The following is a 26,149-nucleotide window of genomic DNA, read 5'->3' on the forward strand; positions in this document are numbered from 1 at the left end:
GCACTGTACAACAGCGCCGTCCACCGTATAAAGCGCTCTCCTAAGCCAAATTCCCGCAACAAGTTAAAAAGGTAGGTCCACTCTAGGCTATCGAAGGCCTTTTCCATATGGACCGCAAAAATGCAGGCCCTCTCTTTACCATAGGTGTCAGATCCCAAGATACGCATGAGTCTGCGAACATTCATCGCTGTATTCCACAATGGTATAAATCCGGTTTGATCCCTGTGAACAAGCACTGTCATAAGGGGCATCAGACGACTAGCCAGTACCCGACTTAAGATCTTCGAGTCCAGGTTAAGCATCGCGAGGAGCCTGTACGAGGAGCGATCCCAGGCGGGTTTGCCCGGTTTAAGAAGGGGGACTATGATGGCTTCGCGCGTGGTAGCAGGGAGGACGCCCTCATGACGCGCTCTATTATACAGTGCCACCAGGCAGAGAACCAGAACATCAGCATAGGCCGCGTAGAATTCCACTGCGCACTTCACCCGCCTCAATGTCCCTACCAAGGGCTTCGGCCTCCTCGGCTTAAATTTTAGTAAGATCTGCTCCCGGCAAGAACCCCTCGTCACCAGGGAGTCCAGGACCCAGTGTACCTCGATATAGCGCTGTTTAGTACTCATCACCCTGACCTCTTAGTTCTAAGATCACCGTCCCTCTACACGCTGGATTGACCAGGCAGACCAGCAGTGCTCCAGACTTGTCGCGCTCCGCGTGTACTTTGTCCGTTTAGGTCTTATAATTGAAACATCGTAATCTCTCCAATTGAACCGCTAGCCCCTCCTGGGCCTCAAGCAATGCAGCATGCCTGTCTGGGCGTTCCGAGTAACTTCTGCACCGCCTCCAGCACTTCTCGTAACAGCACTTTACGGACTCCCACCACTTCCCCTATGCAGCGCCCCCTAATCACCGACTTAAAAGCATCCCATTCAACCAGCAAAGAAGACGCTGTATTAACATTAACCCTAAAATAGTCTTCTATGGCCGATCCTATAGTATCCCGGAACACCGGATCCTCTAATGTATCTGGTCTGAGTCGCCACGTGGGAATGGCAGATCGATCCCGTACCCAATGTAGTATCACCAACAGTGGGTTATGATCAGATGTCGTTCTAGCTAAGTATTCGCTATGCGCCATTCCCCCATGTACGTCTGGAGAGCAAAGGATCGAGTCTAACCGAACATGCAGGTCGTGTAGTGACGAGAAATAAGAGTAGTCCCTGTCAGTGGGATGATGAGCCCTCCATGTATCAGTCAGTCCCCACTGTTGCTGCCAAGCCCGCCGCACCGTAGCCAGTCTATGTACAGGGGCATCTATCAGGGGAGGATGGGAGCGGTCCAGAGAAACGTCGGTGATGCATGTCTCTCCTAATGTTCCCAATTAAGACATTCATGTAGTCTCTTTCTACTCTTGTCTAATTTTTTTTTACGGAGCAGATACCCATGCTGAATATTCTTGTACACCTTGTCACCCTGTGTACTCTTCCAATTTTTTGGACTATTATAAACATCTTGAGGTTTACTAGTTTAATGTTTACAACAATATTATCCCAAAACTTTTTTTTCTTCTCAATCTCTTCTAATTATTGCAAAAAGGGACTCTGACACTTCTGCAAAGATATTGAAGTAGAACACTTGATGAATCTGAATATAACTACACACAGGACGTTCGTGATTAAGTGTTGAAATCAAAATTGAATAAACCCTTTCCTTATCTGCTGATTCAGCAAAACATGGGTACATATTCCTCAAAGTGTGTTACAGCTATTTAGTACTAGTCCCTCAAGTAATCATTTTTCGTAGAGAGACTGTTTCCCCTCCTAGCATGATATGGGGCTAAGTGTACGGATTTCCATGAGCTCTCAAAAAAATACGAACCATTCCTTCCACGCAGTCAACTAAAGACTGTAATAAATGCCCTGATTCAGTCGTGATTACACTAGGATAATCAAACTGTTCTGAACCCATTCAAACCAGTTGTCCATTGTACAATGGGACATTTTTAGTCCACCAAAAATAATCCCCCCTGATTCTCATCGGTCAAAATTTGACTTCAATTGAGGCTCAAAATAAATTTCAAACTTGTGTGTTTAGACCACAAAACGTTGCATCTGAGCAAATCGCCTTATCTCTCCAGCCTCCTCAAGTTTTCTGGTGACGAAAGAGGGATCCACACTAAAAACACTCAGAAGACACATGTTCAGCATCTGTCAGTTTCTGAAGTTGTAAATTAGTTATGGAACTCGATCCAGGAGGTCCTAAGACCAAACCTTTGCCTATCTGATCTAATTTGTCTTCAAATGTTTTATAGTCTAGTCTACTAGAACAGCTGCTCTTGTATGCCAATCGTAAACAATGAAATCTTGTTCTCTTTCTTAGATGGTCTTCAAACTCTTGGATAGTATAGCATACTTCCTGTGTGTGTTGCTTAAGTTACGACTTTTGGCGCAACTCTACAAGGTGTGCTTCCCACCCACGGGTGACACAGGTAAACTTGGTTCAGTGCACCTACGATTAATGTGAAAGCCAAGTAATTGTAGCCCTGCAAGACACTAAACGACGTGTAATTGACATTCTGGGTAGCTCAAAAACCCATAAAGGGATCAGGGGCACCGTGAAAACAGCAACCAACCTTATTTCGTTATTAGCAGTATCACACACCCAGTACTAAGAAGAATTAACACTTGTACATTTAAAGTTTATATTACTGTTGGAACAATCTGTTTCTCAGTGCAGCTAAAACTACACAGAATATTGTAAAAACAGCAAGAAGACCTGTTCTAAAAAAACAAGAACAAAATTAGCATTTCCAGTATTTCTAAAATGTCATTTTAAATGTTAACTCCCTTATACCTACTTCTATGCTATGACAGCATGAAATGTAGAGCAGCTTGCAATCTAGAGTTTCTTAGGGATAAGAGAGACACTGCATACCTTGTTGACAGCAATGGCTGTCTTTATCAGCAAAGGCGCGAAGACAGTGTTCCCCGCGAAGGGCAAACACCTACTGTGGTAGCAGTCAATCGATCTTCTTCCGGGACTCGGCTTTATCAGCTTCAGTTTTCAGGCGAAATGCATTATCTGCTGAGTGTGTAGTGTGCTGGCAGAAGATGAGACTCTCTGGCAGAATCTCAGGGGATAATCTGGGCAAAGGACCTCTCTCCCCCAAGTGGTCAGGTGGCAGTCCTTGTATACCAACTCTTATCAGACATTGGAATTACTGATATAAGTTTTTGAACGTCAAACATAGATTATGTAAACCAAAGTGTGCGTCCCAGATCTTTCTTACAAATATATAAGGCAAAAGGACGTCAATTCAGACTATATTATTTTAATTATCTAACCTTGACATGGTGTAGACGGGACTTTTGACCCAGATGGATGTTGCATTAGATATTATACTTGTTATTAATCTAAGACCTTGACAATATCACCGTTCTAGAAAGAGAAAGATATGGTCTGGCGACATCTGGTTTAAAGTCAGATTATTTTATACCCTTCATGAACTTCCATCTCTCATATGTGTGTATATATATATATATATATATATATGTGTATATATATATATGTATATCATTCTTCATATTATATACACAACATATTTTACTATTTCTAAATTATATTTACCCATCCCATTATTTACTTTGCCTAACTTTTTCCCATGATTATATCTAGCCAGAGTTAGATTTCCTAACATACAATGTCCACTATTCTCCTTTTCTCTTCTTTTTAAAAAAAATGTTTTTTTATTGATAATTCAATACACATCGAGTATAGCAGTTCAGACATGACTGTATTCAGTTAGTAACCCATATGCTGCAACACACAGTAAGTTCATACACAATAAAAGGACATGTAAATACTCCTTTTCTCTTCTTAACACTTTGTCTTTCATTTCATTTCTCGTATTTCCTCCCCTTTCCTTTCTTAAATGCGAGTTTTGTCTTCTTTATATTATACTATATATGTTAAATCACTAGACTTTTATGGGTCTACTATGATATATTATACTTATATGAATGTATATACCTTTAATCTCTCAAAGAATTACGATACAAAAAAAAAGTCAGAGAATGTAAGCTGCCATATTTTCTGATGCTGCAGAATCATTGTCATATCTAAGTTGAGGAAGATGCCGGCCTCCATGAGCTGAAATGAAGTCGGAACCTATAGAAGATGGAGTCAGAGCCTTAGGGACTTTACGCCCTATAGATAAGCGCTTCAGCACCGAACATGGGGGCAGAGAGCGTTTTTGAATGCCTTAATATAGCTAGTACTATCAATGCTTCTGTATGCAACATTAAATCAATGATACGTTGCCTTCAGTCTCATCTAATCTTTCTTAGGCATTAAATGGCAAACTACTTTAGTCCTAGTACTCTATCCAATTTATGTCAGTTACACATTTACACATTAATATTGTACTTTTTGTTTAAATGTAAGGCACCCCTATACCCATCTTGTGATTCAGTGTTATATAAAACTCATAAGCTAAATAGGAAACAATTATCTTCAATGTAATTATGTTAGTTTTCATTCTGGCGCTTCCTCCTTCACAATACAACACAGATCAATCACCTTATACCATGGTAAGGCAGGGATCAACCTGTGGGTATACCCTGGTGTTTGACAGAAAGTGGCTGTTTCATAGGGGAAGGAGTGCTTATTCTGCGTCTACTCCCAAACTGAAGTGTGACAGTAATCTTTTAGAAGCTTTTTCTTCTTCCATTTGCAAAGCATGCCATTAGAAAATATTTGCAAAAGTGAGCGAACCAGCCAGAACTAGGGGTACTACAATTACCATAAAGAAACTTTTCCCCCTTTAGCCATGCCTGGTGAATACTGAGGGCATGGATACTGAACAGATGGAGTATCCTATGCTGCTGAATGTTGTGAGTGAAGGGCATGGTTGAAGTCTATGCCCTGTATGAACAAAGGAGTGAAAGTAACTGGCAATATGTATATGATACATCATGGGTAACTGTGTAATATGGCCTTATTTCCATTGAGGGGTGCTGGTAAAAAATGGTAAGTGATATTTAAAGGTCTCCAAAATCGCAAGATGCCAAAGTAGGGTGATATGACTATGTTATTTGCTATATATTGTTCATGTTACAAGTATATTTTGAAGCAATAAGCTTAAAAACGTTTATTTTTAACCCCTTGGATGCCCGCCCCTTTCCCCGCCCAGTGCCGCGCCTTGCATTAGCGGGCGGAGTTCATGACGAGCTGGACTCGTCATGGGCACAGCGCCACCGCAGCCCATGACGAGTCCAGCTCGTCATGGGCACTGAAGGGGTTAAACTGGAAAAATGTTTTTGGGAAAACAGCAAGTGAAATATGAACTGCAATGTCTGTAGTAAAATTAAGCGAAAAATCCGTAGTCATGTAATGACAAATGTAGACATTAAGGTGATGGATGGAATGCTTGAATTAATGTCAGCCGCTGGCAATTGCTCGGGCCGCATTGCAGTCCATTGTTTTTCACCCACCATGCCACTCTAGACAAAGGCCACATCTTGTGCACATCAGTAATGAACCTGCTCCTCTTGGGAATAGCCCGTCCTTATCTGCTAGGCGAATCCCCCTCCAGAAGGGACCACAAGCATCACCAGACTCATTTTGACCTAGTTAAGTGTCATCCGCGAGGTATAGCTTGAGTTCTGTGGCATAGTGAGCATGAGACCTACGGCTGGGCATACCCGTTACACTTCAGACGTAAAAGCAGCAACTTCTTGAAGTTTATACTTCACTGATGAGAGACTGCGATGATTAGAAAGCAGGGTTGCTGAACACACAATGTTGTTCTTAAGTTGATTGTCTTGGTGCAGTTCATTGCAGGAACTACTCCGGGAGACAGGGAGAACCCCTCATAAAAATGATCAGCCTGTGGCTTTGCATTCTCTGGCAGTCAGCTTCTTGGTGTTTCTTACACCTGAAACAAGCTGGGATTTTCCATGTGGACAAAGTCACCTCCTGCAAACGATTCCCTCTCCATTACTCTCAAAAGAGATAGGTAGGTTTCCACATGCTGCACACTTTCTCGTCCTCTCCAGCAGTACACTCTGGTCTGGGTTGCATTTTTATATTTTTCAAGATAGGGGTTGTGAATTGATTGTCTATCCCAAAACTTGTTTGAGTTGGTTCTCTTTGAAATGTATTTTAGCATTCTGGCAGCCACAACCTTTGTCCAAGATGATGGTTATTGCAGCAGGAAGCTGTGCTGATGGCTTCAATCAGGAGTATCCAAAACATATGGACAATGAAGTGCGAGATCTCTGCACCTGGCTGTCATTAGCATTCCTGTAGAAGTAATAGGATACAGAAAAATGTCTGGCCCCGCCTAGAACCTTCCTCACCCTTAACAGAAAGTTATGACCCACCCGGTACCCCTATCATCTGCCAGACAGCAATGCTCTGGGATAACTAATTAACAACCTTTTGCTAACAAGAACTTCATGGAATTTTTCAAAGTAGTGTTGTCTCCACCCCCCTAAGTTCAGTATCTGGGTCTCCTTCCTCCAGCGACAGGAATGTAGTCAGTACACTTCCGCTGTCTAAGGAAACGGTATCCACCTTCCATCCTTTGCTGTGCTGACCCATTGGCCATCCAAAATGGATCTCTTCGGACCCAGCACTCAGACTCTCACCACACATGGAGTCTTACTACTGCACATGTGGTGCACATAAACACACACTCAACACATGCACAGAATGTTGGCCAAGGGGTCTGGATGGTCGCACTGAAGCAGAAATTTACTTGTGACATCAGTAGATCACAATCTTCTTTGACACAGGAAAAAAGCATAGTCGAGACTAACAATTCAAAAAACACGGTATGTTGCCATCACTGCTTTACGTGATAAACCCAGGACATGGACACTGAGTCTCAAGTCGATTTTGAAGGCACACTGTCACAGAACAAATTCTGGACCTTGCGTTTCCGGAGATGAGCCTAGGCCTTTGTGTGTGCTCACACTAGATTAGCATGGTTGCAGGGCCAACAGAAAAAATCAGGATACCAGTTTCACAAGCAGTTAGGTATTCGGAGCAGGGGTAGATGCTGGGCATTTAGCAAAGGAGATACCAGATGACCGGATCAGCAGCTCTTACCTATGGGAACTGGACACTGTTAGCGCCACTTTCCCATTGTTCTTTTTTACTTGTTCATTGAATAATGCAAGGGTGAAAACATTGGAGCAAATCCTAATGCACAACTGCTATTTTTCTATCTCATTTTCTTTCTGAGGCTAATGATCTAAATCTTTTGTACACTCTTAAATTGTACTCCCGAAGTGGGTATAAAATGTGTCTATGTATGTTTGAAAACCTATTCTGAGCTTAAATTCAAATTTCAGACTGCAAACCCAGTCCTAAAAACAAAAACAGTTGTATGAGAATTTAAATGCAAAAACAGAAGTTTGGGATCCTTTGTAGCCTTTGGACTACCAATTCTCAATATTGCATGTTCTGATTTTTGACAAGATTTCACACATATTTGTCAAACAAGGCCAAGGTTTTAAGCGAGTATAAATATTTTACTGTGCACTAATCAGCTAAGCCATGACTACACATGGACTGTTAGTCTCGAAGTCTGTCTGTATGTGTGTATAATACAGTTTTATAGAATTATATTAGGGTACATATTGAACAATTTGTGTAGTAAAGCACTCATAGATGTTAATTTAAAACTGAAGCCTTGAGCCATCTGTGGTTCATGTTATAAACAAATGTCTATCTGATAGAGACTTCTAGCTACAGATTCCTTACCTTAGACTATTCCTCAAGCATCAGACTGGCTTCTTAATGCTTTGAGCAATCCCCTTGTGCGTCAATAGATGGCATTGTTTGGCTCCACGTGGCGTTGTACATGCCAGAAGTGACATGCGCGGTGCCTATATAGGTGCCAATCCAGCACGATAACCTATCATTTTTTCTGCACCATCAGTGCAGATCTAGACTAGCTCCCCTTCATCAATTTGTTTTATAGATGTTCCCCCACCCCCCTTCCCCACTCTGCCCCTAACCATTTGATCAATCTTAAGTAGTGGGCCTTTTCACCTACTTTCTAATCCTGTCCCCATAGAAGCCAACTGGCTTCAAGTCTTGTGGTGCAAATGTCTGTGACAGACCTCCACTTGGTGTTTCTGTGGTCCCTGGAACGGGACCACGACTCCACAGCCTGCACAGATTGCAGGACCATGAACCCAAAGGACATCCAGCACGCCATGCAGCTTCCTGCCTCTTGACACACGACCACACCAATCCAGGTTCCATTTGGGAGGGAGGTCTCAGGACTCACGCCAGTCAATGTTGTGATCCCAGATACCTGGTTTGAGGACCTGGCTGATGCCAGTGGTCTGAACATCTCACCAGACACTGGCCTCCTCTCTCCTCCTACATTGGCTATGGAGGAAGGGGCTTCTTTGCAATGGTGGTCCAGAAGGCAGATGAGATCCTAGACTTTCAGCTGCCCATGGTTGAGGTCAAGACCAGTGTTTTGACAGAGGCGCTTCAGCCTGGGGTGTCACCATCAGAACCCTTACTCTTTAATGAATCCCTCACTGATGTCCTGCTCAGGGCCTGGGCTAAGCCCTGCACAGGCACTCCTGTGCACGGGACTATATCTGGCCACCATTGCGCCCTTCCCATGGACTCCGCCTTCTTCTCCCAACCCTGACAGCCTGGTGTGCCAGGTCTCAACCTCCAGGATAAATCCCAGCACGTTCCCTACCACACCACCAGCTACAGAATCCAAGAGACTGAATATCTTTGGAAAGAGGATTTTCTCTTCCACCACCTTTGCACTGTGGTCCGTTAACACTGCGTGCTTATTGGGCCATTATTCCCATGCTGTGCGGTATGGTAGGTCAAGTGCTGCTTATGGTCTCAGATAAGGCCTGAGCAAAACTCTTCCAAGCTGTTGCTGATGGGTGAAATGCGGCAAAGATCACAATCTGACCCAGATTGGATCCAACCGACTCGCTGGGCAGAGACATTGCTTCCACAGTGGCGCTCAGACATCGCACCTAGCTGAGGGCAACTGGCTCTTCGGAGGTTGTCCAGGCATCCAATATGAACATGCCCTTTAATGGAACTCCCCTTTTTGATTACAAGGCGTATTCAGAACTTAAGCATTTCAAAGAAGTGGGGCCTCCGCTAGGTCACTGGGGCTCACCATGGCCCCGGATCAGCTGCATTCCGGTTTCTGCCCCTTCCGTGGCTACAGTAGGGGCTCTCAGTTGTTTACCTTTCCCTCAAGCCACCACAGTCACCAGGCTTAGTCTTTTTGCTCCCACAAATCTTGCAGGAGCCAGAGGTCTACCCAATCCTTCCTCCTTCGGCTGCCGCAACCTCACAGCCTCTTTAGTTTCCTCTCCTACCACCATTGGTGGCAGGATTCATCACCACCTGACTCAATGGTGGGAAATCACTTTCACAAATGGGTGCTTCAGATTGTCCGGCAGGATAATGCCTACTATTCCAACAGACCCTGCTACCTTTGCCACCCTCCACAGATCAGCTGATGGGGAGGACCACCTTTCACTGTTGCGACAGGATGTACTGGCATTTCTGGCCAAAGAAGCAATCAAGAGGATTCTGGAATCAGAAGTAGATCATGGTTGCTATTCCCACTATTTTATGGTGCTGGAAAACAATGAAGGCCTCCGTACTATACTGGACCTATGCCCTCTCAACTACTCCCTGAAAAAGGAAAACTTCAAGATGCTCACTTTGGCTCATATACAGTCTTCCCCTGACACTGTATGGTAACCCTGGACTTGCAGGGCTCCTACTTCCATATCCCCATCCTGCCTGCCCACAGGCATTACCTGCGATTCACGTTGGCCCAAAAGCATTATCAGTTCGCTGTGCCCTCCCCCCCACCTCCAAACCCACCACCACTTTGGCCTTACCGGCACCACTTGGGTGTTCACCAATGTGATGGCAGTGGTTGTGCAGCACATCTGTGGAGATCAGAGCTTCCAATCTTATCTGCCTCAGCGATTGGCTATTAAAATGGTATCTCCTCAGGCAGTTGTCTCCCACCTCCAGACTAAAGTAGATGTCCTGGATTAACTGTGGATTAAGCCTGGGTGGAGTTCGTGTTGCTTCACTTTGCAGAACTCCGCAAAGTGGCAGAAAAACTCTGCCACACTCCGCGGAGTTCTGCCAGCTGCAGAGTATATTAAGTTGCATTGCTCGCACTGATTTTTAGTGCCAGGATTTTGTCCCGCGCTCTAAAATCAGCACGAACGGCAGTGTGCGTCACGCCAGAGAGCGCTGCTATTTTCTGCCACTCGAGTGGATATTCTACTCGAGCTGCAGCTTCCTCAACGCGAGTGGCAGACTTCTCAACGCAAGCAGTCGCAACCTGCCGCCAATGTACGCAATGAGAAATCGCGCCAGGAGGAGGTCTAGCGCGTTATTTTTTTCTCACAAGCGCTCGCCAACGTACCTTTGGCGAGCCTCTCAAGAGAAAAAACTGCTCTGCGTCACTCCGTGGAGTTTATAGGAACTAAGCACTCTCTCTGCACAGAGCGCAGAGTGTGCAAAACTCGGCGAAATCTGCCGGCAGAGCGGAATTTTTCACCCACCCCTACTGTGGGTCACTGTAAACATGGCAAAATCACACCTCAGTCCCTCCCAGACGCTCCCTTTCATGATAGCTATTCTGGATACCGTGCATTTTCAGTCATATCCTCCAGAACAGCAAATCCAGTATATTTGAGCTATGATACTGATGTTTCAGCATCTATCCTGGATTGTGGTGAGATTGATTCTGAGGCTGCTGGGTCTCATAAACTCCTGCTTCCTGCTGGTAAAACAAGCCTATTGGCATGAATGGGCTCTGCAGTGAAATATGAAGTCCCAGTGACCATAGCATCAAAGGAATCTCTCCAACCTGTTCCAGATATCAGAGGGAACGTCAGAGGATGTGCAGTGGTGGCTTACAGACCGCAGTTGGGTTAGCTGCAGACCTCTCACTCTTTTCCCCATCCAGAGCACACAGTGGTGACAGATGCGTCACTTCTGTATTGGGGCGGCCATCTGGAAGATGTGGAGATCAGAGGACTTTGGACTTCGGCAGATTCTCAGCTCCACATACCCTGTTGAACTGAGAGCAATTTGCCTGGCATTGAAAGCCTTTCTTCCTTCTATCAAGGGAAGGCTGTTTCAGGTGTTCTCAGACAACACCACCACCATATGATATAGCAACAAGCAGACGGGCTGGGGTCATGTACCCTGTGTCAAGAGGCCCTGTGTCTCTGAACATGACTGGACTGTCTTGAGTGAAGTTGAAGACCACTGTAATCATTCCCCTGATACCACTTCTGTCCAGAGATCTCAAAAAGATCAAGAACGGCCAGGCCCGAGTCATCTTAGTCGCTCCAGGTTGGGCAAGGAGAGTCTGATATCCCAAACTCCTGAGCATCTGTCCTCCAATCAGGCTGCCCCTGTTTTGCAGCAATAGGGCAGGGACTTGCACTTGAACCTGCATCCTCTTCATCTTCATGCGTGGAGATTGGGGGGTGACAGTTGAGGGTATTTGATCTCCCTCCAAAGTATGCAATGTCATTCTGGCACCCAGGCTTCCCTCCACCAAAGCAATTTAAGCATGCCAATGGGACAAGATTGTGTTCTGGTGTACTGCTAAATCTGTTGATCCTCTGGCTGCACCTTTGTGTGAAGTCCTGGTGTTTACCTCATCTATTGCCCAGCATGCCCTTGGTTTGGGAACAGTCAAAGGGTACCTTTCTCCCATCGCAGTTTTTTTGGGGTTGCCGGATCAACCCTTCCTATTGAAGTCACCTGTTGTAGCTCGTTTTATTAAAGGTTTGCAACATAGGATCCCCCACACATGCCCACGCTCTTCATTTTGCCCCAATGGGATCTTAATTTAGTTATCACTTTTCTCGTGTGTATGCCTTTTGAGCCATTGCACAGCTGCCCTCTGAGACTGCGGACTATCAAAACAGTATTCCTTGTGGCTCCCTTCTACACAACCTTCTTTCAGGATAATCTGGCCCTTAGTGTCCGTGCCATCTTCTTACCAAAGGTGGTTACACTTTTTCACATCAGGAAGAACATCATACTGTGTACTTTTTTCACCCCCCACTCCTCCTACCAAGGAAGAAGAGAGACTCCACTGTCTAGAGCCAAAAAGAGTGCTGTCATTTTACATCAATTGTACCAAAGGCTTTCCGGTGGACGATCATCTCTTTGTTGACTTTGCGGGTGCGAAGAGAAGCAAGTCCGTTCACAAGAGAACCATCTCCAGATGGATTTTCCTCTCTATTAAAATCTGCTATGCAGTGACTAAGAAGCGGCCCCTGAGGGTTTGCAGGCTCATTGTACCAGAGCCAATGCTGCGACCACTGCGTTAGCGAAAGAAGTCCCAGTCCTGGACATCGGTCCGGCATTTGTCAAACACTAATGATTGGACAGTCAGGCTCGGCGTGATGGATATTTTGACCATTCTGTCCTCCAGGACATTTTAATGTAACACAGTCCGAAGACCCTCCTCTGGGGAGAGATTGCTTTGGTAACTATTCTAAGGTAAGGAATCTGTGGCTATGAACAAGTTACAGATCTTAGGAATGCATTGTCCGCTTGACTCTATCTAGACGCTGATTCCTTAACGATCCACGCTGTTCTGTGAACTTCATGTCTCACATAGATGAGATCTGTAAAGACCTCACCTTATTATACTGGTCATTACTCTCCAATTGAGCTCCATGCTTTTGGTGCGGAAAAACAGTCAAGAATGGAGGTCGGAGCGTTGGGGTGGCACCTATATAGGTACTGTGTACGTCACTTCCGGCGCGGGCAACGCCGAATGACGCCACCTACCGGCGCGCAACGGGATTGCAAAAAAAGTTCCAGATCCAGTCTGATGCCTGGGGAATAGTCTAGGTAAGTAATCCGCAATTAAATAGTCTCTACCAGATAAGGTGTTGCCAAGAGCAAGTAACTATTTTAATAATACCTTTTTGCAATGCTTGTCACTCCTTGTAAGCTGCACTATGGCATTGACCTTCCATCTGTGTTTTATATCGGTTTCCCCTATTGTAGTAACCATTCCCAGAATATGGCATCAGTTCACTGATTGGTAGGGTCACATTGTAATACCCTAATGCTATATCTTTCTCTTCTCAGCTATGCAATTTGGACAGCTTCTGACCCACCTCGATACCACACAACAGATGATCGCAAATTCTTTGAAGGACAACTCCTCTGCATTAGAGCTGGTATTTATAATTTGATGTGTTGTATTTTCAGAAAATTAGTTTTCATCTCTCCAGTGAGGGTATTTCTTTAAATGCATAAGATTTTTTTTTCTTGATGTGACTGGGCTGGGATAGTGTTCTGTACTGTGAGTAACTAGACCTCATTTCCTAGCCTTCCAGTATGCAGTGCAGTTTCCACCACTGCAGTTTCTGCCTTGGAGCCTTTTTTTAAGCAATGGGACCATTAATGGAGTTATTGATATAATAACATCACAGCTAGTTTTGAAAGGCTGGCACTATTGCATGCACTTCTTACTACCACAGACCCTAAGTTGGTATTGAGCAAATGTTCTGTCAGGGATGTGGTGCACTTGTTTCACTTATAGCTAATTCACTGTACAGGCCTCTGGGGCGTTATTTCTATGGAGAAATGGGATACATTGAAAAAAAAAAACAAGGGGGTTGAAAGATATTACAATGGGAATGGTACAGTAGTTCATACACAGCTGTCAACCTTGCTGGTGAAGAAAGCATTGCAACTGACTTCCACACTTCAATAATTAATCTCCATAGGCGCAAATACACCTGGACCCCTCCCTGTTGAATAGTGATGCCTTTTGACATTTGCCTATGGGGAGTAAATTAGGTTAAAGCAAATTCACTTGCTTCTGGAATTTTTAGGTCATGCAGCTTGAAAAGACAAGGGTCCTCTGCCCCTAAAGTCAAAAAGGTTAGAAGAAGTAAGAAACCAACACGATTGTTACTGTTGTCTTTTGCTAAACTTAAAGGTGGAGGGGTAGTTATGTAGGGCTGACTGACGATATTGCTTCCTTTTTAGTTTTTTCTTCTCATGAGCGTTGCTAAAAATAAGACTTGTTACCATATTCAACACTGTTTTGAGAAATGTAAGAAGCTGTGTAGTTTCAGTTCTAATAGATGCTTATAACTGCTGATCCCTCACCTTTAAAATATCCCCAAATGCCAAACTGGAATGTGGAGACTTTTGCAGCAATGCCCCTTTGCACCGATTGATGGGGGCGGGTGGCTCTACAGTGATTCTATACTGCGCCAAAGTAATGGGGTGGAGCTGTATATAAATAAGTATGCTCCTTTCTTATTGTGCCTTTCGATGCAGATCCAGAACTCTGCTCCCAAATTTGTCTGTTTTTTACAGCTTCAGAATTTACCTCAGACAATGTGCCTGGGCCAGTGTGTCTACAGAATACCAGTTTTAGTCTGTGTTGCGACAGCAGGAAGATGTCGGTTGTGGACATGCACAGCCTATGTCTTTAGTATTCACACTCCAGTCATGACTCAAAATTGTCATAAATGTTCCTTCATGCACCTGAATGTGATCCGGGAACAGGATGCATAACTCTACGTTGCCAAATATAAGAGGAGGTTGCGGTTAAAAGAACAAAAAAATCTGCTCTAATTTACGGGGCCACTCATGATTTCGTTCAAAAAGCCAATTGTCATTGTGGTAAGTCAAAGACATGCCATAAGTGCAAGAAAGCTACGCTGGACTTGACTTGAAATTAGATGGGAAGGCACAAGGGCATCAATCGAAAAATGATAATGCCACAAATCCAGTCCCGAAGTTGGCCTTTGTGTGCCCCAAATTCCTCAGACCATTGTCTACACCTCAGCAAATAGCTGTCTTTGAGGCCTAGCAGCAGCACTTTGAGATGCCTTCAGGCCTTGCGAAACCGCTGGGGACTCCAGTTGGACTAAACGCCAGAGAGCTGTCCCTCTGAGCCAGCTAACCCCATTGGTCCTGTTCTCAGACCATACCAATGCCAATTCCATCTCTGCCCCTGGGTCCAACCCTGTCCCTTCTGTGCCAGGGTCACACCACCAATAGCAGTCATGGACTTTACAGTGTTATCCAACCCAAAGCCGCCATAGACCTGCTCCAGGCCTATGTCTCACTAAAAGATTAAGAAAGCACTACCAGTTAGGCTGCAAACAGACTCTAATCCTTGGCCTCAACCTCGTCGCCAGTACTATCAGAGAGAGAGAACTTTATTCTGATCCGACTTGAATGCAGTTCAGGGTATGCAAACACTCACTCATGATTATGAGGAGGCTGATTACCTACTCCACCATCATTATACCCATGATGGGCTATAACTGGATTTACAGAATACCAGTGGATTATATGCATCTCCAGCAACTTGCCACCTGGACCACCATCTGAAGAAAGTGCCTCTTTCACAATAGTTGTGCAAAGGGCAGCAGAAGTGCTAGATTTACTATTGTCTAGTGTTTGAAAAAAAGGCACATTTATTAACTGAGATCCTTAAAACAAGTCCTACCTCTTCCAGTCCACTATTGCCATTCAACAAGGTGCTACCTTATGCTCTCATGGCCACCTGGTCTAAGCCTTGCTGTTGCCCCCCCCTTCAGTTGACCTGCCGTCAGGCGACGTGGACCTGCTTGTGAAGCCAATTTTCTAATGAGTCATACTAGGCCTCAGAGTATGGCAGTAGCAGCTGGTATCGGAGGCGATGGGCAGGGAGTTGGGCCGGATGGGGGAGGGAAGGTAATGGACAACAACAACAAGAGGGACAAAAAAGAAAAAAAACATACCTGCTGCATGCAGCCCACCACATACCCGTCTCCCCCTCCTCTCATGGCTCCACTGCAGGTACAGAGGCTCTCTCCACCCCAGCAAGCAGCTGGGGTGGAGAGAGCCTCAGTGCCCATAACCCTCATGTGCACTGATAGCAGTGCCCACCACTCCCTTCTGCCTCTCATCCCCCTAGCCCCGCCCCCAAGAATCAGCTTGGGGGCTGGGCTAGGCTTGTAACTGAAGTAAGTGCTGTCGTGATATGTAGACCAGGAACCAGAGATGTAGTTAAGTAGATTTATTGGTTCAGGTAAGTTGGTACAAGGTGCCCCACCGGGAGCAGCATCCTGCTGCTCAGCCCCACTCAATCTAACTGATCACTCATTCAAAGCATGCACACACACCCAACATTCTATGGCATTACACTACTGCAGGCTCAGCAGCCAGGACTAAGAAGCATAGGATATAACAGATCTTCTTCATTTAGAAACAATAAAACAACAAGAAGCAAAGTGAAGAAAATAATCACATTAAGTTTCTTGGAAATTAAATCAAGATAGGTCACAAAAATCATATTAGATCAGTAAATGCATTCTTAGTTCACAATATTAATCAAATAGCATCCTAGGATATTAAGATCAACAAGATCAAATAAAATGATAAGAGATAAATGATTCCTCTCTAGTTCATTTAAGAACATATAGCATAAATAATTGTGTTCTTCATATAGAATGGTAATGAAACATGTAAAGTCACATTAAAAAAATTGCACGTGTTTCAGGCAGGATGCAATCAAAACAGATTGCAAATGTTTCAGGGAAAATGCAATCACAACACTTACCCAGTACACTCTGAAGAACACCACACACACCTATCTCCCTCTGCCAAAGAACATGAAAAGAAAACAAAATTGCACACGTTCCAGCATGGATGTAATAACGCACAATAAATGACGAGCGAGGGAGAACAAAAAATGTAATGCACACCGAACATTACAGCTTAAATAGCTAGTGCACTACCAACGCAACCTTGACGTGCGAGGCAAAAGATACAAATAATGCACATGACAATTACAACACTAACTCTTGAGTGCGAAGCAAAGCACCTTCCCAACACAACCCGGACGTGTGAGGGACATTCCCCATGCAACCTTGATCTGCGAGGAATAGTGCCACCGCAACCTTGACGTGCGAGGCAAATCACATTTCCAACACAACCCTGACATGTGAGAGACATTCCCAACGAAACCCTGATGTGCGAAGGACACTGCCAGCGCAACCTTGACGTGCGAGGAAAAGCACATTCCCAACACAACCCTGACGTGCGAGGGACCTTCCCAACGCAACCCTGACGTGCAAGGGAAAAGCAAAAAAAAAATACAACACGGGGTACACGACCCACAAAACATGCTTAGACAAAACACGGTACATACCCCCAGGCCACGTATAGAAAATCTCAGCATGTAAATAACAGTAGCTGCTAAAATAATATATAGGTACATTCACATTAAATTTTGGTTGAAGGGTCTTGCATAACATTTCCACAGTACAACATGCATTAACTGTGCAGGTAAAACATGTACATTTCTTCTTGCTTGTTTAGCAGATTTTTACAAAAACGATAAACTAAAACAACACAAAAGTAGTCACCGTTGTCGTCAATTCAAGAGTAGTTTGAACAGAAACCCAACCAGTTGGCGAAGTTTTGAATAACGTAGAGGGAATCGCTTGTCCACTGTTTTCATTAATGTGCCATGCACCGATAAGGAACACAACATGCGGAAACAAAAACCTTTTCAAGAACAGCTCACAAGAAAAGTCTTAGTTACTTATTCATCTGATGCAGCAGTATCGTGGGCATATTGCATTAAAAGTTGAAGAGTTTACGAGTGACGATGTTCCCAATACTTTATTGTCCTTGACAAATTGGAAAAAAAACGTGGTTGGAAAAAAAAACACGTAGGGCACACAGGAACAAATGGTTGCAGGCAACCACAAAATGGCAGCACATTACATTCGCAGAGACGGGTGGTTCACGGCAAATACGTGCTTGAAAACATTTGTTTGAAGTATCGCAGCAAGGTCTCCATGGACATCTGAACGGCCAGGTAAGCTTTATGCGCATTGACTAGCTCGCGCACAGCTTTTGAATGGCAACACGACTGTTGAACTGTTAGTAATAGCGCCATGCAAGGGACCCAAAAACAATGAATACCAAGTTTAACAGATGACACAGTGGCCCAACAATCGTGCCCGGTACTGGTCCCAGCATCACACCATAACACATCCAGTCCCGTGATGTGGTTCACAATTACCCGCGTTGCGGTCCAAAATTAAGTGGTCGCACTCACCAGTCAGCACACGGGCAGCAGACTGTGCTCCTTTAAAGATTGTATCGACTCACCGTCTTTGCCATTTCCAAAAGAAAGCAGTCCACCAAGTTCATTACAAAGATCCCGCAGGCATAAGAAATTGTAAAAGAAATTCCTCAAGGCACCAAACTCCCAAACCTGTGACAGCACCAACCTCACATGGACCGCAGGTTCAGAGACCTCATCAGCCAGTACATGTGTGAGAAGTGTAACTGCTCACCAGGGGTGCCAGGTTTATAACACAATGCTGCAATCTCTGTTCCGTTTAATATTGTTAATCACCTTAAAGTACCCTTTGCGCAGCACGAAAATTCAAGTCTCCAGTAGGAAAACACCATACATTAACTTCTTGAGTAGACACTCAGATGTACATTCTCATCCAGGTTGTGCTGACTATGTACAGCAGGCTTCATAAACTCTCAGGCCTCAGTTGCTCTGCACATAGTCGAACTGCACACGTTTCACCGCACACCAAAAACAAGTTTATCTCTGGGATTAAACTACAGCAGCTTCCCATATGAATAAATGATCCAATTCTTTTCAGCAGTTTCAGGCCAGACAAGATTAGATGTCCAAAACATTTAACTTAAGCAGTCTGTGGGTAAGCAGGTTGCAAGCCACTCCAGCCACATAATGTGCAACGCCCAACCCATACCTCTGTGGACTGCCTGTTGGAAAAGAAACTGGTGAGGCATCCAAGGCATTGCACAGGCTTAGTTTCCAGGCTTCTTTTCAGACTCTGGCCATCTTCTCTAGTTCCTTGTGAAATTTCTTGGCTCTTCACTCGTGGTTCTTTTCAAAATCGTCGCCATTTTTGTAACTGAAGTAAGTGCTGTTGTGATATGTAGACCAGGAACCAGAGATGTAGTTAAGTAGATTTATTGGTTCAGGTAAGTTGGTACAAGGTGCCCCACCGGGAGCAGCATCCTGCTGCTCAGCCCCACTCAATCTAACTGATCACTCATTCAAAGCATGCACACACACCCAACATTCTATGATATCACACTCATGCAGGCTGAGCAGCCAGGACTAAGAAGCATAGGATATAACAAAAACACAATAAAACGATAAACCGGAGTTTACGTTTAACACTGCTGGCGGGGGAGGGGGGGGCACTCCTCCCTCATAGCGGAGGAGCCGCCGCTGGAGTATGGTGGTACAGGAGTCAACAAGTAAAGTCACTCCTGGTGCCTTTCTATGATCACCAGGACACAGCAAAGTGTATATTGCTTGTTGGTTTGGAAACCACAAACTTGGTTGCCAGAGCTATTGGCATCTGTGGTGCCCTTAAAAGTCACACCTGGATGAGACCACCCAGGTATTCGAGATGTCCAAGTGTCGATGGAAATGCACATTGATGGCACATGATTAACTTTTTTTAAGAGAAGGGTGATTTAGCCCCTAGGCGATTTAAGGACAGTACAGCCACAGCACGATCCTTATGAATCTAGTTTCCTGCCAGCCAGTACTCGTATAGTACAGAAAATGTAGGGATTATTCTTACGTACAGTGGTCCTCCCAAAGAGCAGACCAGGTCTTTCGGGGCAGAGGTCAAGGCAACAGCTGAGGCCATTAGCACCTGCAGGGACCCTCCAGGCACATAGGCATAAAACATGTTGGCCTTCTCCCTCGTTTGTTGAAGCTATCTGAGTACATTATTGCGACAGATAGCCCTCCTGTTTTTATTGTGTCAAGGGAACCTTTGCTTTATTAAATCCTTATCTGGTCTCCCTTAGACTATTTTAAACACCTAAGCACCACCCTATACATTATATACCCTCTCACTTGCACTCACTATATGGCTATGGTCAAAAGAGCTCTGCTAAAGAGCCCCCACTGAGGGGCCCGTTATGCATTGCTGTGCAATCCTGACGAGGAGTACTCTATGATGAAGCATGACACCCTCTAAGGTATTTGAGGGCATTTAGAATTGATCACCTGGATCCCCTCCTCCCAGTTCCTTCTGGTCATTTTGTCAGATCCACCTAAAAGCGCTCATCCTACCTTGTTTTTAATTGCATGTTGCCGTGCAATCCTTTCTTTTTCAGGTTCAGAAAACGATGAAAGAAAACCTGACTGCAGTGGGAGACAATGTTACTAACATGGATTCCAGAATCAAGAAGCTAGTGAAATAAAGAAAAAACTTCAAGTAAGAGTGGCATCTGAAGAGCAGAAGGCTAGACTTGACACAGTTTGCAGTCAAGATCTTACTTAAATAGCAAAACCACTGTTTACTGATACTGGAAGAAACGAGAAGACCACAGTGTATATATTTGTTAGTGGATGCAAAAATATCATATTTACTTACCTTTTGTTTATTTCTGTGGGACAAATGTTAATAAAATTGCTGAGCAGGGTTAACTCTTGTTTTACTTTATACAGCATTCCTGTTGAGCTACGTCTAACAGGATTCAGAACACATTTCTCCATACAGTGATGACTGATCACATCTTCAGAAAGTCTAGTAGTGTGAAAAGACTGGAGTGTAACTCTTCAGTGTTTCCCCCCTCATCAGAGAATAATGCTGTGGGGCAGCTGACAGCTTGCTTACAGTTTGGTTGCACTAGACTGTAGAGTTAATGTATAACCTCTTATCAAATTCCAAAGCACGGTGGGTTACATTGTTAAACTCATTTATCTAATTAGGAACTGCTAGTCCTCCACTATCTGCCTTTGTTTAGTGGTAAGATCATAATTTTGTGGTGTAGAAAAAGATGCATCTGAGTAGATCTATCATCATCCTTCTGTCATTTAGACACATCTGAATTTCAAAAACCGGGCTTTGTTTTGAGGTATTGTTGTAAAACCCATCTCCTGTTAAAAGGGCACAAATTCTGTGTGTTGTGGCAAATTGTTCTATGGAATGATTTGTAGGGTTTTCTTCTCAGATGGAGAGCACAGGATGGATTTCAATGCGACTTGATGGGTTCAGATTCAAAATCCATAGCCAGTAATAATTACAATATACTGGTGATATTTAAGATTAACAAAATACATTTAATTGGTCAGAATTGTGATTTGGTCATTTGTTTGCTTAATGTAGAGTTTGCAGAATAAAGGGGCACACATTAATGGTGCAGTGGTGGTAACATAAATGCAAGTCTATGATATCGCTGTTTCACTAAGGAAACAAGGGATGTGCAGTTAGACATTTTAATTCTTATTTATGTCCTTGGTACTAGTTGAAGCTGTTTCTTGGTTACAGCAGATTTTATTAATAATACGGTGTTAACCCCATGTCTGCTTTGCTGTGTTCTCTGTTGTGGATCGATATTGGTCCAGGTCCTCATGCAGGTAGGATTTCGAATTGGTTGCATTTTTTAAAAGCACTCTTGGCACAGAGATTCCGTTGTGGCCTAGGGTCAGTTCTAGACCATCAATTGTACATGGTGAAACAGACAATTTAGAGTGTCATCCATCACCTTGATGTGAATTTAGATTCCACTAGTGACAAAAGGGCATACCAAATTATTTTAATTCCTTCAGTGATGAATGGCTGACTTGAATGTTTATTTTGAAGTTGTCACCCTTCTCTTAACAGAAAACCCACACCACTTGTCTGCGCTTTACCAATAATTTATATCAACTGAGTTGCCTACTAGCAGAAGCTTTCATTAAGATTGTTCACAAATACGACAGGCATGGGCAGAATACGAACTGCTGTTTGAGTTAATACTCCAAAAAAGTGACACCGTTCAAGGTGGCAGAAATCTTAGACGTGGAGGATATGGATCACAACAGATAAATACCGAATAGTGACCAAATGGCAACTGAAATATATTTGAGGGGGGGGGGGGTGTGAACTACAGCAGTGAGTATGCAGAGCAACATTTTTTGTTTTGAAAGGAAGGTACCGTAGAGCAGACTGATATGTTTTGGTTACTAGCGTTTACGCGTGCCTGGTAGATGTTGCCCGAGGAAGGGATTAACAAGTCCTAAAAACTTCCACCAAAGGTTGCATTAGCCTTGTAAGTTCAGTTCTTTTAGCTGGAAAAGCACCAATTTCAACATGTTGAACCACTACTGCTAATATACCCATTCAAGCCTTTCTAACTGTTGTGTAGAAACGCCTGATGTATTTAAAGTAAATGTTTTTCTAATTAACACTAAAATGTTTTGTTATTGCACTTCCAATTTGTGTTGCGGACCTCACAAAATGCACCTAAAATTGCTGGCAGAAATATGGTATCTTTATTTTGCTTTCCTAACCAAGATGATTTTTTGCAAACACTCGGCTCTTACAAATGTAATGAATATTCCTTTAACTGTCCCAGAACGTTTTATGAAAAATATTTAAAACGAGTGTTAAACACAGCAGTTTTGCAATGTTCTGTAACGCAGCTGTACTGTTATTTGCGTTTAATAAAACACAATTGTGCTGCAACAAACGTCCTCTTAATATGTGTGTTTCTGCAAAAGCAAGGTACCTTTGCAGCGTATTGAGAAAATGTGTTCTTACCAGAAGAAAGGCTGTAATGAACTAGACTACTGAGAAGTAAACTTTTTTTTGTTGCTTAATTTTACTTAAAGATCTATTTTAGAACTGAGAAGTAAACGCAGTAATTGGGACTGGATACAGAATCCGTATCTTTAGTCTCATGAGGTTCTTTAGGCCTATGTTCAAAGAGAGAATAAAAATAAATCTTACGTCATGCATCTGCTGTATAGGATGAAGTGTGACACTGCCAGCCTGCAGCCTGGGGCACTAGACTTATACGCTAAGGAGAGGCGTGCCATGTGTGCTGGGCCACTCTGAAGTCTTCTGCAATTTATTAAGCAAAATAGGGTTGGAGTTGCTAATTCTCCAGTTAATTTGCCTGCAGCACCTTAGGGCAGGTGTTCGCGCCTCATATCTGTCGGATACTATGTCGCTGGACTAGGGCTGGGGGGTTGTGAGGTGATTAACCATGTGAAAACAATTATATTTTCACATCAAGTAAAAAACTGCGAGAAGGCAGAATCCCGACATGTACTTTTAAAAATACCTACAGCAAAAAATACCTCCCTACGAAAATTTCAAACTGTTTTCAATTCCTGCATCTTGGCCAACATCGTTCTAACCTTTTGCAATACTAGTTAAATGTGTTATTCATACTCATTTTTGTAAATATGCAGGTAGTAGATATTGTTGCAGTGTATGGGTTTGAGTCTTTATAATGGATACTGGATCCCACAAATTCCCTAATTAAGTCCTTTTCAACAGGCACCTACACCTAGGCTGTACTGCAAGTGATGTGTAGGTTGTTGAATATGATGCTTGTGCCAGTGACGTCTGTTCCTTTTTTTACCTGCTGAGATCCTGAGAAGCCAGAGGTTTTCTCTTTTTTTTTAATTAAACATTTATTATTTTTGTCAACTTTTTTGAACCATGTTCACCCCATTTGCTTTCTCTTCCTCCTCAGGTCATGGAGCTTTTAGCTCTGCATGGCCTATTGCAGTCCGATAGAAGTGCCAAACCTGCACTGTTCAGTTCCTCTTCATTTCATACAAAGGTGCATTGTGTAGGCTCTGCGCACAAATAAACCCATGTGAGGGATTCAAATATTCAATTTGTTGATCACTTAATTGAAGAGTAGATCCAAATGCCATTCCAGGAGTATCCCATTCATTCTGGCACATGAAATCACTCCCCTATGCATAAACATTACGAGCGCAATGGGGCTAGGACCCGGCGAAAATGACTGCACTGAGCCACTGATGTGAAGTTCCGGCAAGCCTAAATCAAAAGCCCGCAATCCGTACATCTATCCGCGTCTCTATTGAGTGTGAAACTTGGTATATAGCCCCAGGAACCCCCGGGAACTGAAGAAACGGTGCTCCGCAGTAACGAGGTACCTGAGAGAGGCGAGTGGAGGGAGAGCTCGCTACGCAGCTTGTCCGTCGGGACAGCGCGGCTGGCTTACATCAGAAGGCCTGCGCAGGTGAAGCTGCACGCGAGGGTGGGTTGACTGCGGCCCGTAACAAAGCGGAGGAGGGGACCCAGATTGAGCACAGCAGTATACCAGAGGGCAAGAGGTTGTGTGAGCGAAGGTGACGTGGAAGGCGAGGAACGGCTGACCCGGGGGCACTAACGCGCATTACAGCCCGGGGTCTCTCAGTAAGTCGGGCATAGCGTGAAGACAGCCTGATCCCGGCCTGAGCAGTGAGTGAGGAGCGGCCTGCCAGCCCTAGCAATTGGAGAATATTGCCCCCAGCCTACAGGCCCCTCAAGCAGGGAGAGAAAGGGGCACAAGAATTCCGAACCTGGCGGGGTGGCTAGTAGATCGTCTAGAGAGCAGGTGGCTGGATGAGAAGACACCGGGGGAAGCAGTAGGCAGGAACACGTGAACAGAACAAAGGAGGCACTGTGATACCAAGAGCGGGAGTGGCAGTAAGAAATAGCACAGACCACAAGCGCATGAAGGTAGACCACAAAGCACAGGAAGCCCGCAAGTGAGAGGAATGAGAGCTAATAGCCCTGCGATATGGAATTTTATAGGGTGAGGGCCCGTGTAGGAAGAAGAGAAGGAGGAGTTAACGCCCCCCCGAGACGATTGCCCACTGGAACATGGTGAAACCTAAGCTCTCCTTAGCAGTACAGACCAATAAGATGGATAATTATGTGGTAGCCAAAAGCCAGACGGCGACCACGGGAGGGCAGGTGGAGGAAAGGGCGCAGGAGGAGCCCTCGCTAACATCCATAATGGCGGCTATAGCGGACCTTAGAGGAACAATAGAGTCCAAGATTGATACAGTCAACATTGAAGTAAATCTGCTGAGAGCAGACTTTAATAAAACAGCTGATCCGGTAACGAGGGCAGAAGGGAAAATAACGCACCTAGAGATCACGGCTGACACTTGGAGGCACAAGTCCAACAACTAAAACAGAGCGTGATGGTGGCACGACTTAAAGACCAGGAGGGGTGCGCATGGTGGAATAATATAAGAGTGGTGGGCGTCCCGGAGGGAATGGAGGGCCAAAGGTTGGATTTATTCCTGGGGGATCTTATCTTAAATCACCTGCGCCCCAAAAAACGGTCTACTTTAGTTACGGTGGAATGTGCGCACAGAGCCCCCATTCCGAAACCAAGACCAGTTGCTCCACCACGAACAATAATTGCGAGGCTCCTAAACTATAAGGACCGAGACGCGATCTTACAGGCAGCACACACACATGGTGATCTACAAGACGAAAACGCAACAATACGCTTCTTTACGAGACTTTATCCTGCAGGTCCAAAAGATGCTGCACAACTTTGAGGTGGTCAAAAGAGAACTGCGGAAAAGAGACATAAAATACATGATGCTGTATCCAGCTAGACTGAAAATAATAGCAGATGGGAAATCCTGGCTCTTCACCACTCTGGGAGTGGCTGGAGGGATGGAGAGTTGTGGCATCAAAGACAACAAAGGCAAGAGAACAATAGAGCCACGTGGGACCGGACAGAGAAGACAGAATGGCGAAGAAACCCGGGAGAGGAGGCAAGCACTCCCCCAGTGGCGACTGACTTGAACTTTGAAGAGTCCAAGGGATATCGACCGATGGTGCTTCTAAGTGACTGGTGTGTCGGTGCAGGGAGGGGAGGGGAAAGGAAGAGAGAGACTGCAAGAGATAAGGAACAATACCTTGATGCAGAGAATTGGACAAGGTGGTGTCAAAAGGGCACGGTAATGCCCTGTTGTAGTTGGCGCTCTCTGAAAGTCTGGGCGATGGGTGGTTATAGACCTATCCAGGAGGGTGGGGGGGGGAAGATAAGTTGAGGGAGATCGACAGCCATGTTAGGCAAGGTTATTTTTTTGTTAAGTTGTTTATGCTCAGACATCTTCGTAAACGGTCCACACGAAAGAACACTAGAGTGGGCAATAGACTTTGCCGCTGTTCTGAAATACCCGTCGCTCAACAGTACGCAAGTGATTGGAGGGGGTGTTGTCTGAGGGCGGTAATGGACGGCTGTGGAAGTAAAGCCCCGGAACATAACCAGACATGGTCTTAAACAT

The 26,149-nt window shown here is 44.5% G+C and overlaps 1 protein-coding gene across 1 annotated transcript in view; it reads left to right on the forward strand.

Moving 5' to 3' along the window:
* DCTN2 (dynactin subunit 2) overlaps nucleotides 1-22,560 on the forward strand; it is a 190,838-nt gene extending 168,278 nt beyond the window's left edge. The window contains exons 13-14 of the mRNA XM_085654601.1: nucleotides 13,159-13,250; nucleotides 20,221-22,560. Coding sequence (XP_085510727.1) covers nucleotides 13,159-13,250; nucleotides 20,221-20,307 — 179 coding nt within the window. The 3' untranslated portion in view covers nucleotides 20,308-22,560. The remainder of the gene's footprint in view (nucleotides 1-13,158; nucleotides 13,251-20,220) is intronic.
* Nucleotides 22,561-26,149: the final 3,589 nt, after the last annotated feature.

The sequence above is a fragment of the Triturus cristatus genome, chromosome 4_1 (assembly GCF_964204655.1).
Source record: "Triturus cristatus chromosome 4_1, aTriCri1.1, whole genome shotgun sequence".
Lineage (NCBI taxonomy): Eukaryota > Metazoa > Chordata > Amphibia > Caudata > Salamandridae > Triturus > Triturus cristatus.